General features: G+C 49.3%; 7 protein-coding genes across 7 annotated transcripts; 4 read left to right on the forward strand and 3 right to left on the reverse strand.

Annotated features, from left to right (window-relative positions):
• Nucleotides 1–303: 303 nt before the first annotated feature.
• Nucleotides 304–2222, reverse strand: LACBIDRAFT_334659 (uncharacterized protein; the record flags this gene model as incomplete). The annotated part of the gene is made up of 7 exons (XM_001889446.1): nt 304–342; nt 751–852; nt 1168–1227; nt 1279–1375; nt 1479–1580; nt 1828–2088; nt 2203–2222. The coding sequence occupies 7 exons, from the start codon at nt 2220–2222 to the stop codon at nt 304–306; spliced, it is 681 nt and encodes a 226-aa protein (XP_001889481.1).
• A 2337-nt stretch (nt 2223–4559) lies between these two features.
• Nucleotides 4560–5463, reverse strand: LACBIDRAFT_315125 (uncharacterized protein; the record flags this gene model as incomplete). The annotated part of the gene is made up of 3 exons (XM_001889447.1): nt 4560–5139; nt 5197–5261; nt 5311–5463. 3 exons carry the CDS (start codon nt 5461–5463, stop codon nt 4560–4562), a joined length of 798 nt encoding a protein of 265 aa, XP_001889482.1.
• Nucleotides 5464–5672: 209 nt separating this feature from the next.
• On the forward strand, nt 5673–6580 carry LACBIDRAFT_315126 (mitochondrial 37S ribosomal protein RSM19). The gene is made up of 5 exons (XM_001889415.1): nt 5673–5758; nt 5808–5910; nt 5964–6077; nt 6130–6194; nt 6485–6580. The coding sequence occupies exons 1-4, from the start codon at nt 5713–5715 to the stop codon at nt 6146–6148; spliced, it is 282 nt and encodes a 93-aa protein (XP_001889450.1). The 5' UTR covers nt 5673–5712; the 3' UTR covers nt 6149–6194; nt 6485–6580.
• Nucleotides 6581–8168: 1588 nt separating this feature from the next.
• LACBIDRAFT_315127 (uncharacterized protein) lies at nt 8169–8401 on the reverse strand (the record flags this gene model as incomplete). Its single annotated transcript, XM_001889448.1, has 2 exons — nt 8169–8176; nt 8230–8401. 2 exons carry the CDS (start codon nt 8399–8401, stop codon nt 8169–8171), a joined length of 180 nt encoding a protein of 59 aa, XP_001889483.1.
• Nucleotides 8402–8541: 140 nt separating this feature from the next.
• On the forward strand, nt 8542–11710 carry LACBIDRAFT_192183 (uncharacterized protein; the record flags this gene model as incomplete). The annotated part of the gene is made up of 10 exons (XM_001889416.1): nt 8542–9125; nt 9179–9427; nt 9478–9626; nt 9671–9694; nt 9972–10005; nt 10279–10670; nt 10753–11035; nt 11091–11190; nt 11244–11578; nt 11633–11710. Exons 1-10 carry the CDS (start codon nt 8778–8780, stop codon nt 11708–11710), a joined length of 1992 nt encoding a protein of 663 aa, XP_001889451.1. The 5' UTR covers nt 8542–8777.
• Nucleotides 11711–12811: 1101 nt separating this feature from the next.
• Nucleotides 12812–14311, forward strand: LACBIDRAFT_334665 (uncharacterized protein; the record flags this gene model as incomplete). Its single annotated transcript, XM_001889417.1, has 5 exons — nt 12812–12828; nt 12881–12954; nt 13013–13404; nt 13461–13868; nt 13919–14311. 5 exons carry the CDS (start codon nt 12812–12814, stop codon nt 14309–14311), a joined length of 1284 nt encoding a protein of 427 aa, XP_001889452.1.
• Nucleotides 14312–15435: 1124 nt separating this feature from the next.
• LACBIDRAFT_334666 (uncharacterized protein) lies at nt 15436–17083 on the forward strand (the record flags this gene model as incomplete). The annotated part of the gene is made up of 5 exons (XM_001889418.1): nt 15436–15733; nt 15794–16190; nt 16351–16371; nt 16580–16666; nt 16882–17083. 5 exons carry the CDS (start codon nt 15436–15438, stop codon nt 17081–17083), a joined length of 1005 nt encoding a protein of 334 aa, XP_001889453.1.
• Nucleotides 17084–18781: the final 1698 nt, after the last annotated feature.

Consider the following 18781-nt stretch of genomic DNA (forward strand, 5'->3'; position numbering starts at 1 on the left):
CCCATCCATCAGTAAGTGTCTTAAGCATTCTAATCTTTTGTCAACTTACCTCTTGCACGCACAGACCACATCTTTGCAGTGGTCTACGGTGTCCGCGCCACGCATTCGGATGACTGACTGCCAAACAAAGGTCAGTACACACCTATGCTATGGTAATCAAAATACGCACTTACACCTTGTTTTTCGAAGGTTTGCGCCTGGTTTTATTGAGGTTTCGGCCCCACGGCGAGCGGACCCCCCAGCTATTAGTTTGAGGCCGTGCTGTGCCCAATGTCGTATGCATGCATTCTTGCCCGTCGCCATTTACGGCAAGTGCTCGAGGTGCGTAGTACCTCGAGCACACTAAATCATGGGAAGCACACATTTACGTTGCATTAGTCGACGCCTGCCACTCAAACTGTGCTTTTTGAAGATTTAATTTGTGGCCATTTTTTCCGATGTCTCGGCCCCGCGGCGAGTGGATCCGTTGGCTCTACAGCGCTCGTCGTCGTTTAGGGTGGCCGCAAGGGGTGCATAGCACCCCGAACATTTGTAAAACTGATTGAAGACAGTTAGTACGTGCTCAGATTTTTGTAGTTGGAGGGTTTATACTTATGCTCATTTTTTGAAGGAAATCCCGCCCATTTTCCCAACGTTTTGGACACATGAGAGCGGATAGGGAAGCTTGCTGTGTCTAGATGCCGGTGAGAGATCCATGTATAGCATGCGATCGGTATTGTGTGGGATGAACGAAATAAAATAAGTACTCACTTTATCTCTCACAACCCTATCCCACTCGTAAACACGAAGCGCTCGCTGTCCATAGTGTATACCCGTCCTCAGGCGACGTTGGTTTTCGCGATTCCGTCCTTTCTAGTGTTCACGCGTCAATTTTGGCTGTTGCACCTTCACGTATGTTTTATTGTTGTGTTGTTCGTCTTTAGGTGTGTCGTTACGATTTTTTGTACATAGCAGAATGAAATCTTACTTCCTGGCCCTCCGTGGTTTCCTTTGATGTTGTATACATCGGACACGGGTATACGATGCCTCATCGTTCCAGCTGCTGCAAACATTGACGTATTCTCTTGATGTTCCTCGTGCCATTGGCCCGACTTATCGTCGTCGGGTATGTAAGTTCTGCAAAGGTATTTCACTAATATTTCGTTTGACGTCAACGTCTTGACTTACAATCTTCACGTAGGTGTTCAATCCCGTCTTTGGAAGTATTGCGAAACATTGAAGTCTAATCTACGAAGGTATGTTAGTGTCAGAATAACCTACAGAGTCAAACTGACATACCTCGTCGTTTAACGTGTCCTGGTTCTGTTTATCCATCCATAGTGAGTGCAAGACGTCGCTTTTACTCGTTTCCAACATCGAGACAACGTATTTCCATCTGCAGAACCGGTGCATACAGTCCAGAACGCTCCACGCATGCTTTGAAATGACCACGGTTCGTCAATGTTGTGCATGACATCCTGTACGATGTAAGTACTCACTTTTCGTTGCCTTTCCACAGCTCATGACCTCTCCCAACTTCTCCATGCGAAATGCCGCCTTTCCGTAGCATATCCATCCGCTCCCCGTACTCCCGTGCCCTCCTGGCGGCGTGTACGCATTAGATTTCAATGTCGAGTCTTCGTTTACGCGGTATCATCTTCTCATGTACCGTTTCGGTTCGTAGTAGGTAGTACAACGAACAATATGGACTTTGATTAGGTGAAAACACGTGTAAAGGATAATTGGGTACTCACATAGCGAGAAACTGTCAACACATCGACGATGCGCTTGAAAACGAGCACAGGCGTTAGTATTGTGCAGCAGGAACAAAGGAAGGTAAGAACTCACCTTCTCCCATCCCTCACGACCCTATCGCAGCTCGTAAATGCGACATGCCACCTCTCCGTATATCCATCTGTTCCCTGCACTCCCGCACCCTTCCAACAATGTTTACACGTGGGCCTTGGTGTGAGCGTTATCGTTATCTTGTTCATCTTCTTGCGATCGTTTACCTGGTATCGTCTTCTCGTGTATTCTTTAGGCTCGTAGTAGGTCTTGGAGTGAATGTTCTCCATCATAATTTGGAGTCCACCTCGAGACGACGTATCTCTATCCAAAAAACCAGTGCATGCAGCCAGGATGCTCCATGCGGGTGCCGAGTGCTTGGAAATGATCACAGCCGTCAGTATTGTGCAGGATGAACAAAGCAATGTGAGTACTTACCTTTGGTTCACAACCCACATTCCAGCTCGTAAACACGAAACACCAGCTGCTGTCCGTAGCATATACGTTTGTTTCTCACAATTCCGTGTCCTTCTGATGGTGCTTATGCGTTAGATCGCATGTCGACTCTCCGTTTATGTGTTTTCGTCATCTTGTGCTTCCTTTTGCGTGTTGGTATAATCCCCTGTATGTAGTAGAACGAAATCTATGACTTTTGTTAGCAGAAAACAATAGTGTGCTACTGACTGTCATGTGTGGGCGCATTCCCGTCTCCATTGAGCTTTGTAACGTTGAGGAGTAGAGTCCGAGTTCGTCGTTGTATGCTTTGATGACGCCGTGGATGGAGCAAGTGGTGTCAACAGCAAATAGCCTTATTAAGCAAGTGTTAGATCCGAAGATACTGCTATATTAAGAAGTTTCTTCACCTCGTGGTATTAACATATCTTCCACATATTTGCTGCGCATGTATGGACTTGCCTTTTGTAGAAATTTCCTCTCCAATATCTTCGACGTTTATCCACCCCAGGATATTCTTAATAATTCCGACGGAAAAAAATCGATAAAATGAGATAAAAGATTTTAAATATCTTCCAAGTAATTCCGGCAGTTTAAAGGGAGCATTATTATTAATATCTTCCGCATTTTTCCACATTACACCCAGTATATATATAAGCCAAGGCCCGCAGTGACATGGACGATATCTTCAGGCGTTGACTCCGAAATATTGCGACATTACTTTCGCCCCTCCGACAAATCAGACAAATTTCGAGTACTTGAAGCGAAAATATGGTTGATACGCCCTAGATTACTAGTACACTAAACTTATGATACTGGTCGTAAGAAGTCGTAAGGTTACATGTACGGCGTTATCGTTGAATTGGAATGTCCAGCGCGCGGCGCAATTTAATGAATGAAGTACACGGGAATGGCACATTTTAACCAAAAAATAAATCTGTGGGTAGACTGTAAAAGTTCCGTAGCTCATTTTGGAGAGAGGAGCAGCTTTACCAGACCATAGATGATGGAGTGCTTTGATCAAACAGTGCTTGTGCTCGATGGGAAGAAACACAAATCACCAAAGTCTTTGAAAATTGATTGAGTTCATCCCCCCCGAGAAAATTGAGACTGGGAATACCGTAGACACGATAATCACGCAACAGTGCACCAAGCATATTGTCCCGGTCCCTGGTGCTCAAAGTCGGCAACCTCCAAACCCTTGTCTGTATCCTCCTTGGCTTCAGCAGCTGCAGGCAAAGCGAGGCTAAAAATGGTCGTAAGCGTAACAAACGCGTCCATCGTCGATGACCGAGATAGATTTTTCAACGTTAGAGCGAAGAGGCGGGCTAGCCGCGGGTGAAGGTCGGGGCGATTTGTGTAGGAGGATAATGAACTTCGAAGGATTGCTTTGACGCGCACTTTATATCGTCACGCAGTTTCGCATGTCTAAATTGAACAATTAGATCGGCTGACACTGGTGTCGATGGTTACTGACGTCGACTTGGACAATCTTGCTTGGACCCTGTGAGTACAGGGATGACATTTTCCCACGGAAACACTATTGTGTGCTCTCATCGCCACTTGCGACCACTCCCAAGCCTTCAGAAAATCAGCGGCTAAGCCGGAGGATATACACGCGAGGTGTCAAAAACAATAACAGCATTTAAGAATTTTCTCACATCTTCCGCCCAAGCCTGGATGGTTTCCCCGAGATTTCCCTCCAACACAATTCGACTTTTTACAACGGGCTGTATGGGTTCCAAAAAATTTGAAAGATAAGATGGGTTACGTTATGGCCATTACCGTCAAGAACATCTAACTACCTGAAATTTTTCCCTCGAGAGTTTACTAAGTATAAGTTATAACAAGATTGATGGTCGCAACTAACAGCTTCCAAGGACCGGTGGTATCGCAACATTGGTGACGCGAACGTGCTTTAAATTTGATTACAGCAACGTCGGCAACTCGGGACAATGGTGCTTGAACTGTTAATCTTCATTTGTGCGCGCCGCATGAAGCACTTGGAAACATTCACTCACCCCAAAGGAAGACGGTACTAGCTATGGTACCGAGGAACTAGCCTTATTTTTGGATCCTCGGAAAATCTAGAATTAGAGGGACAACCCCCCTAAAAATTACCTTGAACGTGCACTACGCACACCGAGAGATAAGGTGCTCCTGACTTCGGTACCGGGGTCGGAGTCTATCTACTGCTAATTCTCAGATAGATGATGCACAGTAGAAATCTCAAAATAAATTTGACATGGTATTCTACGCAAGTACGTGATACCATGCGAAATGCGCGAACAAAAACTGAGGAGGGGGTTATATTACATGTTACAACAACTTTCAATCGGTCGCTACACCAGGAGGACCGGTTGCATCTGCGCTGGATAAGTGGGGGGAGGCTCCTCAGTAGTCGATGAAGACGTTGGCAGAGGATCAATGTGTTGTTCGATATTGCTCTGTGTTCCCTCCCCTTCCCCCTCTGTTCCGGAAATATTCGCTAGATCCCGCTCTTGAGTAGGATCATGCGCTTCCGGCGGAGATATTCGCCCGTCGCACTGTGGCGGAACCGGCTGGATTGGCATAGCATTCAAATCGACGTAATTGGGCGGGCCACCAGTTTTATCGTACGCTGGAAGGGCGTCTTTGTCTCCCAGCCTGACGTGTGGGGACAACCTCAGACTTTCAATCATACGCCAGCCATCAGATACATATGCAGAATTAATATGCTGCCCGCTTCCTAAATATACGGCAGGGACGGCTGTGTGACGGGGTTCTGGATGTCGATTGAGGGGAAAGCTTCTGGGAAGGAGTGGCGGCATGCCGGTAGCTATAGGATAAGAAATCGAGGGACCGCTAGGTGGCAGGAACGCAGAGTAATGTTGGCCGACATTGAAAAAATGATTCGTAGTGACGGGTCGTTTGTTTCGAAATCTGAAAGGAATTCAAAATGGCAGCGACATGAAGATGACAGAGGAGACGAGCACTGACCGTCGGATGACAAACGTCGCAAGGCCAAGAAGTGCGACGGCCAACATAACAAACACAATAACAGTCTGCTTGGTTTGTGAGAAGGTGATCGACGATGCCAAAGGCAGGGCTTACCTTCAATTGATTGTTGCTGTTGCCAGACGTCAAAGGGTTGGGCATATTTGTTGTAGAATCAGGGTTTTGCCTGGATTTGATTTCGATAGAATAAGGAGAAGCATGAGGTGCCCGAAAGTCGAGCAAGCGGGGTTGTCTTCTGTCAAGTATCATCGTCCCTTGAGTAAGTAATGTGGAGATCTGTGACGTCCTTGGTCCTGGACGTTATTCAGATAATTTTTTAAAGGGTGGGTAGAGGTCTAGCAGCAAAACTGAGGAGGCGGGGCAGCTCCAAAAGGAATCCATTACACCGGTAGTTGAGAGGGATTGTTGTTTACACTTGCTTGCCGAGAAGTCACGAAAATCTCAGTCACGCTCATATTGATCCCGCACTTGCCAACAAATCTTTACTTCGCAATCGTAATGCGTCCAACACAACTTCTGCAGAAAGGACGATCGGCTTGGAAAGGTGAATACCCTCTTTTTGCCGCTAGAGCTTGTTATACTCATTACTCTAGGTCCTTACTTCGTTGCCTTTCCCAATCTGCGAGAGGCATTGACGAACCATGTGCCGATCAAGACGCAGGCCAGGTCGTGTACGATTTTGCCCAATTTCGTGGGGTATGGGTGTCAACGATCACTGTTCTATTCTCCTTACAATTTTTTTGTTTCAGAATTCGCTTCATGGTACACAATGGGAAAGACTACATTCCAGTAAATGTGACGCAGGACATGGTTGGGCACAAACTCGGAGAATTCTCGCATACAAAGAAGAGGTTTACATACAGGTGCGTCCTTCTTCCCACTGGCTCTCTTCTACTCCTAACACTGATTGGTTAGAGCTACTAAGAGGTCGTAGAACTGTCTTGGCTTATATTTATGCTATCTGTATTTCCCGAGTTCCGGCCGGCCACCATTCGCGGGTATCCATCTGCTTGAAGATCTTACACTCTTCTGAGAGACGCGCCAGAGAGCCTTTGGATCAAGAGGCCATCTGTCGTTCTTCGACGTCGAGAACCTGCAACTCACTACAGCTGGCTCATGACACGGCAATCCATTCGCCAATAGAATGTGACAGTGGCATTGGTCGATATCGATCAATGGAATTTGTATAGTTGACTTATGTCCCATCAACGCCTTACTCGATCATTCTGTTTGGCGTCCGCTGGACTCCTTATCCTTGCCCAGACTCTCGACGAGTATAATCGAGGATCAGCGGGGACGAAGTAGTAATGCCTCCTTCGTAACAAATCGATAATGGGGTCGTCGGCTAACCTTTTGCTTCCTCACATCAATCTGGCTACTTAATCTGAGCGGGGACCTGCGCACATTGCACAACGCGTTATCTTACGGCTTTTGGCCCCATCCCATCCCGTTACAAGACTTCGCATTCTGGCCCCACGTTTTAGCATTGCTCCCTGCTACTTGTGCCGTGGTTCTTTGTCATGGGACCGTTTACCATAACCGTTCCTCGACTTCAGTTTTACCCTGGGTCCAGAGGTTGAACTGCCACTTGCTCTTCCACTTCTTTTTTCTGCAGGGTGGGTATCTTGAACTCTAGTGCAGGTTGGCAGTTCCCAGTGTCGGAGGGCGGCATTCTGGATGTGGTCCACATGTTCAAGACCCTGACTGTACTCCACTGAATCTTTTCACTGGAGTCAGTCTCGACACCAGTCGGTGTGATCACATGATAAAATCTTAAAGCGTCATCAACTTGTCCCGTATGACGGAACTAACAGTTGCCTTCGATTCCGTCCACTCCAGTTCCTCGCAATTACGGTTCTGCCAAGGAGGCTGGTTCGGGTCTAGAACCTCTTGCTCGGTTGGTGACACCTCTATGGAGGAATTGTGCATGCGGAGGAAGGCAAGTATCACTTATAGCCTGTGGGAAGGTATTGATTCTGGTAAGGCTGCGTCGTCCTAATGATACGCCTCTCTTCGTTCTTGCGGATCCTCCTCACAACGGTTTGCGCGATATCCTCGTCGACCTCCAAGCTCGTGCAAGTCACCCCGCCATTCCAGACGCCGAAAATAAACCTAATAAGGCTTAGCTGTCGACAGTTTGCCCATTTTACCTGTTGGATACCGTCCTTGTCTCTAAAAATATAACTATTAACCGTCAAGTAGGGTATTTAGCCGACATAGAACCAATACAATGCTCGGCTTTGTTTTGTTACTTTCTTCGAGGGCCCGTTTCTAAATACAACTTTTGTCTATCAAGACATCTTTCTTGGCCAATACATAATTTGTGCTGGGCCTTGCTGGGCCAATATAAACTGCAATGACCTCCTACATAGATTATTCTCAGCCCCGATCGTTTTTCTGTGAGTTGAGCAACCCTTCTGCTCCATATACATCGTCGACGTCCTGTGACTTCGATGATCGAACGGGTGGTCTTGACATCCTGCCGCATCAATTCATTCTGCGGGCGCTTCGCCGTTCGGTCTTCAAAGTTGAAAGCGCTGCTGGTAATCGCTGGTGATCGTAAACCCGCTTTATAGACCGCTATCGTGTCATGATGTAGTTTTGAAATGGTATACCGTATAATATTGTTCGAGGTCAGGTGATTGTCTGCGCGAGAAACGTTCGCGGCGGCGGCAATTGTTATTCGACAACTTAATGCTTTGAGCGCACGAGTATTTTTGTCCATCAAGTTCATCAGTTTCCGGCGAATGGGATAGATTGGGTTGCACCCACTCGGCTGATAGGAGTAATTGCATCGTCAGACGCCAGAAGGCGCGCAAGGGACTTGGAGTAGATGGCGCGAAATATTCGTCGACCTAAGAGTTAGCAGAATGAAGACTTACAAAGGAAACCCAGCTTCTCGACCGAACGGTACAGAGCTTCAGGAACATTATGCGTTGAGTGGAACGCCTCGGTTAGGCAACTTGAAAGGACATTATTTAGTGGTCCATCACATGTGGGTCGGTCACGACTCACCTTCCCTTTGAGAATGGAATATCATACCCTCTTGCACGATGGGCGACAAATGCAGACATCTGACAAAGCGTTGAATTTCATCCCTATGAAATTCTGGGTGAAAATGAGTTGCGAGCTCCTTCGGCTTGCCGCGAAAGTCCCAAGAATTCGATGTCGTGGTGGAGTGAAGCATTCCAATTTCCTTAGAATATTTTGGCTTCGATTGAATTTGAGTTTCCTTGACGATTGCTTGTTCACGATGAAGGAGCGACGGATAGATCCGACCAGTGGCGATGCGTCCGCAAACAAGACGATTTACGTCTCAGAAGTCGACGAGCCACAGATTTCCTGCTGACCTTGAGCGTTGCTCATCATCTTCATCATCGACGACGACAACGACCATCGCGACGACAACCCCCTTTATACCCCTCGTCTGAACGATCCTTGCCGCCCCTGCGAGTCAGAGCCTCTCTCTGATCGCCAATCCGACCTTGGAATCCACGTATCACAACCAGGCAAGAGAACTGGACCTCTAGACGTTGACACCGGATCTCCTCGTCTCTGGAACCATGTCTTATCATCAGGTCACGGCGGCCTCGTTGACCCCTTCGCGCGCGCCTCCGGCGCCTCCAAACGACGGCAGGACGCCTTTATACTCCACTAACACGGCTCTTGCCAACGCGGGATACAACAACACTTTCACTTTCACCCCAGCATCGCCTTCTGGCTCTTCTTATGCTTTTCCATACTCCGGCATCGGTGGCACTCCTAATCGAGGGCCCGATGACTCTCTCAACAATTCCCAAGTAGTCAGGAGTGGGGGCGTTAGCATGAAAGAGGATGGTTTTGGAAACTGGTTATGGCAACGGAAATGGCTGGTTCTTAAGGAGCTATCTTTGGCGATTCATAAGAGCGAGGTAAGTGCTAACCTTTGTCCCTGTCTACTGCTGATTGATGGCGGGTAATGCAGTCGGCTCCTTCGCAATCTGTGATCATGCTAAGGGACATCTCCAACATTGAGCGTACCGACCTGAAGCCCTATTGTCTACTACTAGAGACCAAAGACAAGCGGTACTTTCTTTCACTCAAAAACGACGAAGAGTTGTACGGGTGGCAGGACGACGTGTATTCACGAAGCCCACTCATGGGTGTGAGCAACCCAACAAACTTTGTGCACAAGGTGCATGTGGGTTTTGACCCTGTTTCTGGCGCTTTCACGGTGTGTTCATTTGTCTGCTCGCAAAGGCAATACAGTGACACGGGAGATAGGGCCTGCCCGAGCAATGGAGCAAACTTCTGACAAAGTCGGCTATCACACGGGAAGACTACGCAAAAGATCCCCAAGCCGTCCTCGACGTCCTTGAATTTTACACAGATCACCAAAAACGGGAATTGGAGGACATGTCCATGGGTGAGTTGTCCGATTTGTCGGATGGTGTTTCAGGCTTTTGACAGGTGACAGGCGCGCCTGCCCGGTTCAACGCCGGTACGGGTTTGGGCGGAATGAGTAAGATCAGTCCGATTCCCAACGGCGTGGTGGATAGGCCACTCGTCAAACGGCAGGAAACGTCTCCTCCTGGCTTAGGCTCTGACACAAACAACCTCTCCACTGCTGCGGCCCGAGCTGCTGAGCTCGTCAATGGTGCTCACGTCGCCAGTGCTGTCTCATCTGTTCAAGGTCCTCGAGCACCTCAACAATTCTCGTCCAACGTTCCTCAATCATCCCGCGTTGCCCCTCCACGACCTTTGGTATCCGCCACCAGACCCCCACCCCAGCCACCAACTGCTAAGAATGATGTCACTCCTTCCTCTGATGACCTTCGTTCCCGTCTCAAGGCCACTGGGCCGCCGGGATCGACCAACCTTGTACCTCTGAGGAAAGAAAGCACACCCGCCCAGACAACTTTGCAACAAGCCCAGACCCGGCAGCAAGAGCGACAGCAAGAGCAACGGGAGAGGGAACGAGAACAACAACAACAACGGCAGATTGAGCAGAAGCAACAACGACAAGAGGAGCAGAGGCAACAAGATCAATGGCAACGGCAGCAAGACGAGCAGCAACAACGGCAGGAATCACAGTCGCAGCCGCGTCAGCCTTCACCCTACAAGCAGCAAGAGCAGCAACAGCCTCGGCCGACGCTGGGCGCCCCGTCCAAATCATCGCCAGCCAATACCAACCCTGCTACGCAGCCTGCGAGCGGACCGGCTGGTGCTCTGGAAGGCCCACCGCCCGTGATGCCCTTACAGCCCAAGAAGGTGCAGATTCAGGCGCAGGAGAAGCCGCCGAAGCCCGCACCCGCGGGGGGTGTGGCTGCTGCTGCTGCCGCGCTGGAGAAGCCCAAAGAGAAGGAGAAGAGGATCAGCACGATGACGGAGGTTCAGATCATGGAGAAGCTTAGGCAGGTGGTGTGTGATGACGATCCGAAGTTAATCTATAGCAAGATCAAGAAAGTTGGACAAGGGTGGGTGATCCTCATGCTTCCTTCCTTGTTCTCTCTCTTTTCGTTCAATGGGAGGCTGATGATTGTCAACTATTTTGTATAGGGCTTCGGGACATGTGTATGTGGCGAAGACATTGGCGACGGGAAAGAAGGTGGCGATCAAGGAGATGGATCTTTCGCATCAGCCGCGAAAGGAGCTCATCGTGAATGAGATTTTGGTGATGAAAGAGTCCCAGCATCCGAACATTGTGAACTTTTTGGAATCATACCTGGTGAAGAACAACGAGCTTTGGGTGGTTATGGAGTACATGGAAGGAGGCGCTCTGACAGATATCATTGAGAACAATTCATTAGAGGAGGACCAAATCTCGAGCATCTGCTTCGAGGTAACCGTTCTTATTGTCTTTTCCCTTGCAGTGCTAATTTGCCCTTTCTCGATAGACGTGCAAGGGACTGGGTCACCTGCACAGCCAGAGCATCATCCATCGTGACATTAAATCGGATAACGTCCTTCTGGATGCCCAAGGCCGAGTCAAAATCAGTACGATTTCAGTCTTTCGGCCATTTTGACTTCGCAGCTGACCCCACCTCCAGCTGATTTCGGCTTCTGCGCCAAACTCACGGACCAGAAGTCCAAACGAGCGACTATGGTTGGTACGCCGTACTGGATGGCACCTGAGGTCGTCAAACAGAAAGAGTATGGCGCGAAGGTGGATATCTGGTCCCTGGGTATCATGGCGATCGAGATGATCGAAAATGAGCCGCCTTATCTGGATGAAGAGCCTTTGAAGGCACTGTATTTGATTGCAACCAACGGGACCCCAACGCTGAAGAAGCCGGAGGCGCTGAGCAGGGAGCTGAAGGGCTTCTTGGCCGTTTGTTTGTGTGTTGATGTCGCGAGTAGGGCGACTGCTAACGAGCTTCTTGAGGTGAGGGATCTACCTATCGATGAAGAATTTCGGCTGATGACCATGGTGTAATAGCACGAATTCCTCAAGAAGGCCTGTGCCCTCTCAGGCCTTGCACCTCTGCTCCGGTTTAAGACCAAGCAGGGGTCATGAACATGATTCGTCGCCTATGTTTTTTTTTGGATTCCGATGTATCTCTAGTCATAACGGGGACATTCTGGTATGTATGTTTGTGCTTTGACAGACTTACGCGAAATGTTTCTTTCCCCTCCTACCTATCCGCCGCCCTCTTGCTTCTTCTCCACATCTGCTACCACATGTTATACGACTGTACATACTTGGCCTTTGCACCACAACCTTTCTTAATTTCAACCCTCTCCCTCGGTTGTATGTGCTTCTATACTTTCACTCCTGTCTTGTGATTTTCCCCGATGCCTCCCGTTTCTTTTACCTATTCCCCAAAACTAAGTTCATCTGTTGATACTATTACTACTGGTTTTCCTCGGTGTCGATGGTATGCATATTGTTCCTGGAATCAATGATAACAAGAGTAGCAGTGTAATGGCGCGTCCTTCAGGCTAATCCAACCTGCAATTTGGATGCGTTTCGACGATCGGTATACTCTCTCCTTGAAGGTTATTGAGGGAGGTCGAGCGGGTTGTTGGAGGTTGGGTAAAATTGGATCAGACGTTTTGATCTTCTACCACCACCACCAAGCTGGCACTACACAGGCTCCACCAACTTGGTCCAATACCTCCCTCCCATTCCTCCTTCCTCCTTCCTCGTGTCAGTCAAGTGTTGATCCTCATGTCGAGCTGTCAAGTCATCTCGGCCACATCTGAAGGTCCTTGACCCAGCCGATTGTAAAGCTTGCGCAGCAGGCTGCAAGGACCATCATCGCGTCAAACTCAAGCCTGGGAATGGTCATTACAATCAGTCAAGGTGCTGGAGATCACTTTCCTTCAGGGGGCAGTCGGTACTAAGGAACTCCTACTTCCATATTTTCCTTCAGGGGGCAATCGGTACTCAAGTAACTCCTACTTCCATATGCAATATGCAGGCTCGTTGAGGGTTCAAGATTGTTCGAAGGAAGGCAAAAAAAACGTGGAGCCTGCCAGTGGACAGATGACGACTGTCCTTCAAACCAGGGACATTGTAGTTTTCAAGGCTGGTGCCTGATGTTCTCGTCGGAGATATATAAGGGCCTTCATAAAGCTTGCGAGGTCCATATTTCTTACAACGCCTGTATACACCATGAGCGCGCCTGCGAAGTAAGTATTGCCGTTCAGCCGTCACTATTTATCTGACCTTGCTATTTCATAGCACCGTCGAGCTTCTAGCCAAGGGTATCGTCAACTTTACCAGGGGTAAGAAAAGCATTACCATTTTACTTGTTGGTGAGTCGTTCTTTCGACCAGTTTTTCGAAAACCAAGTAACTATCCGTTTTAAATCAGGCGAGACTGGTACCGGGAGGACCAGCCTGCTGGCTCTCCTCATAAACGTGCTTGCAGGCCGCTCACTCGCCGAGTATGATTTGCAGCCTTACGATCTTAAGAACGAGATGGGCGTATCGGACACTCAGACACAAACCATCCATGCCAAACTTTACGAATTCTACAGCCTGAATGGAGTAAAGATTGCCGTGCTTGATACCCCTGGCTTCGCCGACACACGCGGGCTTCAGAGGGACAAGCAACATAAGGACAGCATTGTTACTGCCATTCGGGATCACATTTCAGAGGTTACGGCAGTCATTATCGTCGCAAACGGTACAACGCCGCGCCTGGGCTGTACAAGTGACTACGCCATAAGTACCCTCACCTCCATCCTTCCTCGCAGCCTTGCTGTAAGCCCTTTTCCCTTGTTAGTAGATTATCGCCTAACCCTAGGTTTAACCAACAGAATAATATCTCTATTTTCTTCACCCATGTTTCGACTCCTCTTGCTTGGTCCTTCGACCCCGATATCCTTCCCGTCGAGCTCAGGCATACCAAACGGTTTCTGCTCGAAAATCCCATCGCCATGCGCAAGAAGTACTTGGCGGTCGCCCAGCAGGAGGATCTTGAGCTTTTGGAAGAATTGGAGAAGGCAGTCAACCAAAGCCATCGAACCGCGTTGAAGGCGCTGGTCAATATGTTCAATTGGCTGGATACCGTGCAGCCTGAACCTACTGCAGAGATCATCTTGCTCTACGATCAGTACATGAAGATCGAGAGCGACACCTCCACAATTCTGGCTCGAATGAGCCAAGTTTCAGAGAAGAGGAATAAGCTTCAGAACTCAATCTCATCATTAGAGGCTATCAGATTGGTGTGTTGAATCCACTCTTTGTTGCATCTCAATGATTGAGTCGTTCCCAGACTGCGAAGGCGTACGAGAACATTCTTGGCGTCCCGGAGGCCCAGAAGCGCTACGACGAAGCAATCTGGCAGCTAAATATGACAGAAGTACAAATTTCGGCTATCCAGCGGGACATCGACCAGATCACTGCAGAGATAGCATGGTCAACCTCAAACATTGGCACGCTCGCTGAGCGGTACTCTGAGCTTTCTCTTTCTGGGAGCTTCGCAGTTCAGCTCAAGAAGTCCGTCAAGCTTCTCGAGGTGCACCTTCAGAGTACCCTCGCCAAGGGCGGCGACGCCGAGACTATCAAACAGATCCAGGCAAGCTTGGAACAACTCAAGACAAAGCTGGCCTTACTTGAGCAGGCGGCAGTTGCGGCTAAGCAAAAGATTTCCAACCACGCTGGATGATCCGGTTTGAAGACTGGCAAGATAATGATTGCAGGCTATGGGTGGAATTCTTTGTTATCATCAAGCTTCGACATGCACGTACTACTTAGTTGACACCGTCACTCTTGCAACACACTGACTTGGAATGTAATTAGAATATCGCTGCATACCTGCTTGAGGTTGTGGGTTATCGCAATGTCAATGTACTATGTATACTTTACAACGCCTGGTCCGACTTCATTCAAGAGTTCGCGATGTCAACGTGGGCTTCACAACCAATGAGAGAACCATGTTTCAAGGCGTCGCTGAGGAACTCCCTCCAACCCTAGATTTTCAACATGCGTACCATCTTCAATGACTTCCCCGCCCACGTCATTATGTAATGGCCACTCCCAGCCAGTCCCTTCTGTTTTCCACCAACCCCCATAACAAGAGGTAGCATTGGCGCAGAGGTGGTGCCAGACATCTCTCGATGAAATACGTTCCCGTAAAAGGTACCAGATGCGCGCTGGACAGACCAGAAACGTGGATGACGAGAACAAGGACAAGAGCGACGGCCCCTCCGTTGGTTCCAGGCATCCCTTCACAGAACCCTTATCAAAAACTTGCTCGGTGCCCATCTGTTTCGCGGGAAAGCGCGACCGCCTTGTTCTCGCACTCCACCGCAGCGAAGTCACAGCCGGAATGCCATTCTGCACCCATCTTGATACACACAGTGGTTTCGCAGGAACACTGCACAACGTAATAGCCAACGTGAAGTTGTCAGGACCGGGAGAATGAGGGGGAATGTTCGTCTTGTCAATCAAGTTCGGTGCGACCTCTCGCATTTGTCGATGAACCCTCCATACCCCACCTCAAGGATTCACGGGGCTTTGGGACTCCAGCAAGCAGTAACTTTTATAGGTATGGGCGGGTGATTTTGAAGCAGCGGACAGTTGCGGACAAAGAAAGTCATCTAGTAATTTGATATCTTGGGGACAAGAATAGATGGTTTCCCATACATAAGGTCTAGAAACCTAGATTATTTTCTAAATGTTTGATAGGCATTTGGGCTTGATTTCGGCAACTCACTTTTTGGTGACTTGTTTTAGCCGAGTATTTGGCAAATGTGATTGCGATAAACAAACCCCTTCAAGTTATCGACAATGTCGGACGCGGCCTCAAGCTCGACGTCCTTAGAAACGCCGGCTAGGGGACGGGGCAGAGGGAGGGGGCGAAGTAATCGAGGTGGCCTCGGAAAGTACTTAAGAGCTAGAGGAAGGAGCCGCGGCTTTGGTCGTCCAGCAGAGTTCTCCAAGCGCTTGTTATTGGAGGGAGAAGGGCCGCAGGATGAGGATGAGGATGATGAAAGTGCTGCAGAACGAGCGGCGAAGTACTCCAGGAGGCAGCTTGGCACAAACGCGGATCGGTACGCAGAGCCTGAACCAGAGCTGGATTCCGATGGTGCGTGATTTCTCAGTCTACCGGAAAGTCCCTTCTGAACGTGCTCTCCTTGGTAAATAGGTGAACCCATCATCGAGCCAGAAGTGGACCTGTCTCGTTTCATGGAAAAGCAGCGACTTGCAGATGCCTCATTGCTCGCACCAGGGTTGGAGGAGAATGATCGAGACGATGACGATGTCGACACAAGCTTGGCGCACATATCGTCGAAGCCACTTTCACTAGGATCTGGCGCTTCGAGGAAAGGAAAGGTGGAACAGATTGTTTGGGACGATGAGCTCGATAAGATGAGCCAGGAGAAAGCTGCGGCTGAAGCCGCCCGAGGTACTTTTCGTATTTCTTTCCATTCAGCGGGGTGCTCACTATGGTCATACCTTCGTAGACCTGAAAAGTCGATTACGCGCAAAATCGGAGAAAATGCGCGGAAAACCAACTATGATTCCCAAGGATCGCTCGGCAGGTCTGTGAATACAACATCGTCGATTCCTTTTCGTCTCGCTCATGCCGTTCAATCAGAACCGAAGTATATTGACGCGCCAGCTTTACCGTCAGCGGACGCGCAACCTAAGGATGCGAAGGCCGACATGCAAGATTTCCTAGACGATCTTCTGGGATGATAGACAACTCACTCCGCCTCCCCTGTATGTTCCAGGGCACGTCATGGGTGATTGGAACAAGAATTTCTCATCGTCTTCAAGTCACTTGCCCTGGTCACCTGGCGGCGTTCTTTTGGACCCTTCCTACATACAAGTTCGCCCTGCCTTTCTTGTTGACCTCACTGCCGGCGGCCGCTGTGATGTGGCCGAAAGATGAACTGTCCCCGTCTTTCTCTCTACACATCAATATTAGGCTGTGTTTGCCACATTGGTCTGCGAGAGTGGATGGGATGCTTGTTCAGTCCCAAGTTCCACACTCGCGTCTTCTCTACCCAGACTTGTAAGCCAAGAGACACCAGCAATATCCCACTCTTCCAGTTGTCCATTTATATCACCCACCCGCGCCTATGACTCTTCTCCTTACTCTCCTCGTCAACTCATATCTCCACCACTCCCGCAAGCCTGAAATCGTTCGACCACCCGGAGCACATTGCCGATCTTATAAATCGGTATCCATAAGCTCCAGATACCTTTCGCATCTGGATTGTCAAATAGCCTAAAAAGGCCGTTATATTGGACGAGCTTGCCAAATCCCGTTCGCAGATGGCTTTTCCCGACAATGTCCAACGAGTTCATTGCTGGCACCACTACTTCCAACGGTTTGCGCCCTGCTGTTTGCAAGCTTGCCTTTCATTGCATACGAGCATTCATTGCGTTCCCTGATGCTATCGACGTTCTAGCCTTCACCTTGACGTAGTTTGGGATTATCAGTAAAATTCGGATCGGGAGCTTTCGAAACGACTCACAAGTGAAGATGTCCTTGCAAATAGTAGACGCATCTGGCTGCGACTTATAATAGAAAACGGATTGGTAAACCGTCACTGTTTCGTTTCTACAGTCATGTTGAAAGTAAAGAACATGACGGATTCTCGGGTTACATTTGCGAATGATACTGGTACAAAGTACAATACAGAAGCTTTACAACTTTTCAACTTTGATCTTGAGCTCTCCTTTTGCGCCCTTGTCCAGAGGCCATGCAGAGGTCTCAATGCTGGGGTGCTCAGAGGCGTCGATCAACGGACCGTTGACCAACACGGTCTGAGCAGTGAAGGCGCCAGAGGTGGACTCCAACTTAAGCCTATACTTCTGGCCGGACTTCCATCCAAGAACTCGTGCTATCTTGTCAACGTGGCCAGAAACGGAATCATAAGACCTCAAGGCGATCTTCGCAAACCCAACAACAGAACCATTGTTGACGACGGTGGTATCAACAACGACGCCGTCGGACCTCAACACGTTCTCGATGTAGACACCCTCTTCGATGACTGCGCCGCCCTCCCTGGTCTTCGTCAATTTCCCAAAGCCGTCCCGCTCGTCGTTGAACCAACCTCCTGCATACGATGTACCATCTGCATAGGAGATTACGCCAGAGCCGTTGCGGCGGCCGCCCTGGACGTCACCAACATACTTCCAACCTTGACCTTCGTTAGACAGAATACCCCACCCTTCTTGGCCGAGCGCATTCCAGTCAAGGGTTCGAACATTGAGGCGGGAAACACCAAATGTGAGGAAAACGGTTTCCTTTGTAGTGTTGGCTGTGCTGATGGCGTAAGCAAGGGACTTCTTGGCGCCATCTAGGATGAGAAGGTCACTCTCCACCAACGGGTCAATGTAGACGGAGAAGTAGACAGTCGGGGCTGGCGTGTTGGGGCTGGACGACGGCTGTACAGCATCCTGAGAGGAACGCCAGGCTTGGATATCGTCGGCCAAAACTCGATAGGTGTTGAGCAGGCTGACGACCTGGACGTCAGCAGGGACCAGGACAAGAGCAACGGTTGCTCTGTCAATCCTGTTCATCTCTTCCCGAAGCTTCTCCACCGAGACAAGCGGAAACTTTCGGTCATCAGCACCCCTCTTGATATCCAGCAGTTTTGCGGCAACAGCGCGATCCGCGTTGTAAAGTTTCAACTCGTTCTCATAGCCTGGCGCCGCTTCCTTGAGGAAGGCCTCGACGTTCACACTCGAGTCGTTTTCACGGAACTTCGTGAGGAAACCCTTGAGCTTTTCGCGTGCTTCACCCAGCAGACGGTCGACCTCGGACGACCGAGCGCGGCAAGTCTTGACAAAGGTTGGGAAGAGAAGAGTATGGTTCTGCTCAAAAGTGGTGCGGAGAGAGGTGCGATTCTGGCTCAAGGTCACGAGATCGTCGTAGAACTCAGTGATTTTAGACATGTCAGCCGCTGCCAACTCGCGGAAAAGACCGTTAACTGTGTCTCCCATGAATCGAGAGATAGGAGTAAGGCGAAGTTCGTAGGGGACACCGGTGTCACCGATGAGTTCCACCGTACGTTTGACAACCTCCATGAGCTCCGTGGCGGTGGAGGGTGCAGGGGATTTCTTGTCACGGAAGTCTGCGATCAGACGGACGTCGAGATCGATGTTTCCAGCTCTCCTT

The sequence above is a fragment of the Laccaria bicolor genome, genomic scaffold, assembly GCF_000143565.1.
Source record: "Laccaria bicolor S238N-H82 LACBIscaffold_67 genomic scaffold, whole genome shotgun sequence".
NCBI classification, from domain to species: Eukaryota; Fungi; Basidiomycota; class Agaricomycetes; order Agaricales; family Hydnangiaceae; genus Laccaria; species Laccaria bicolor.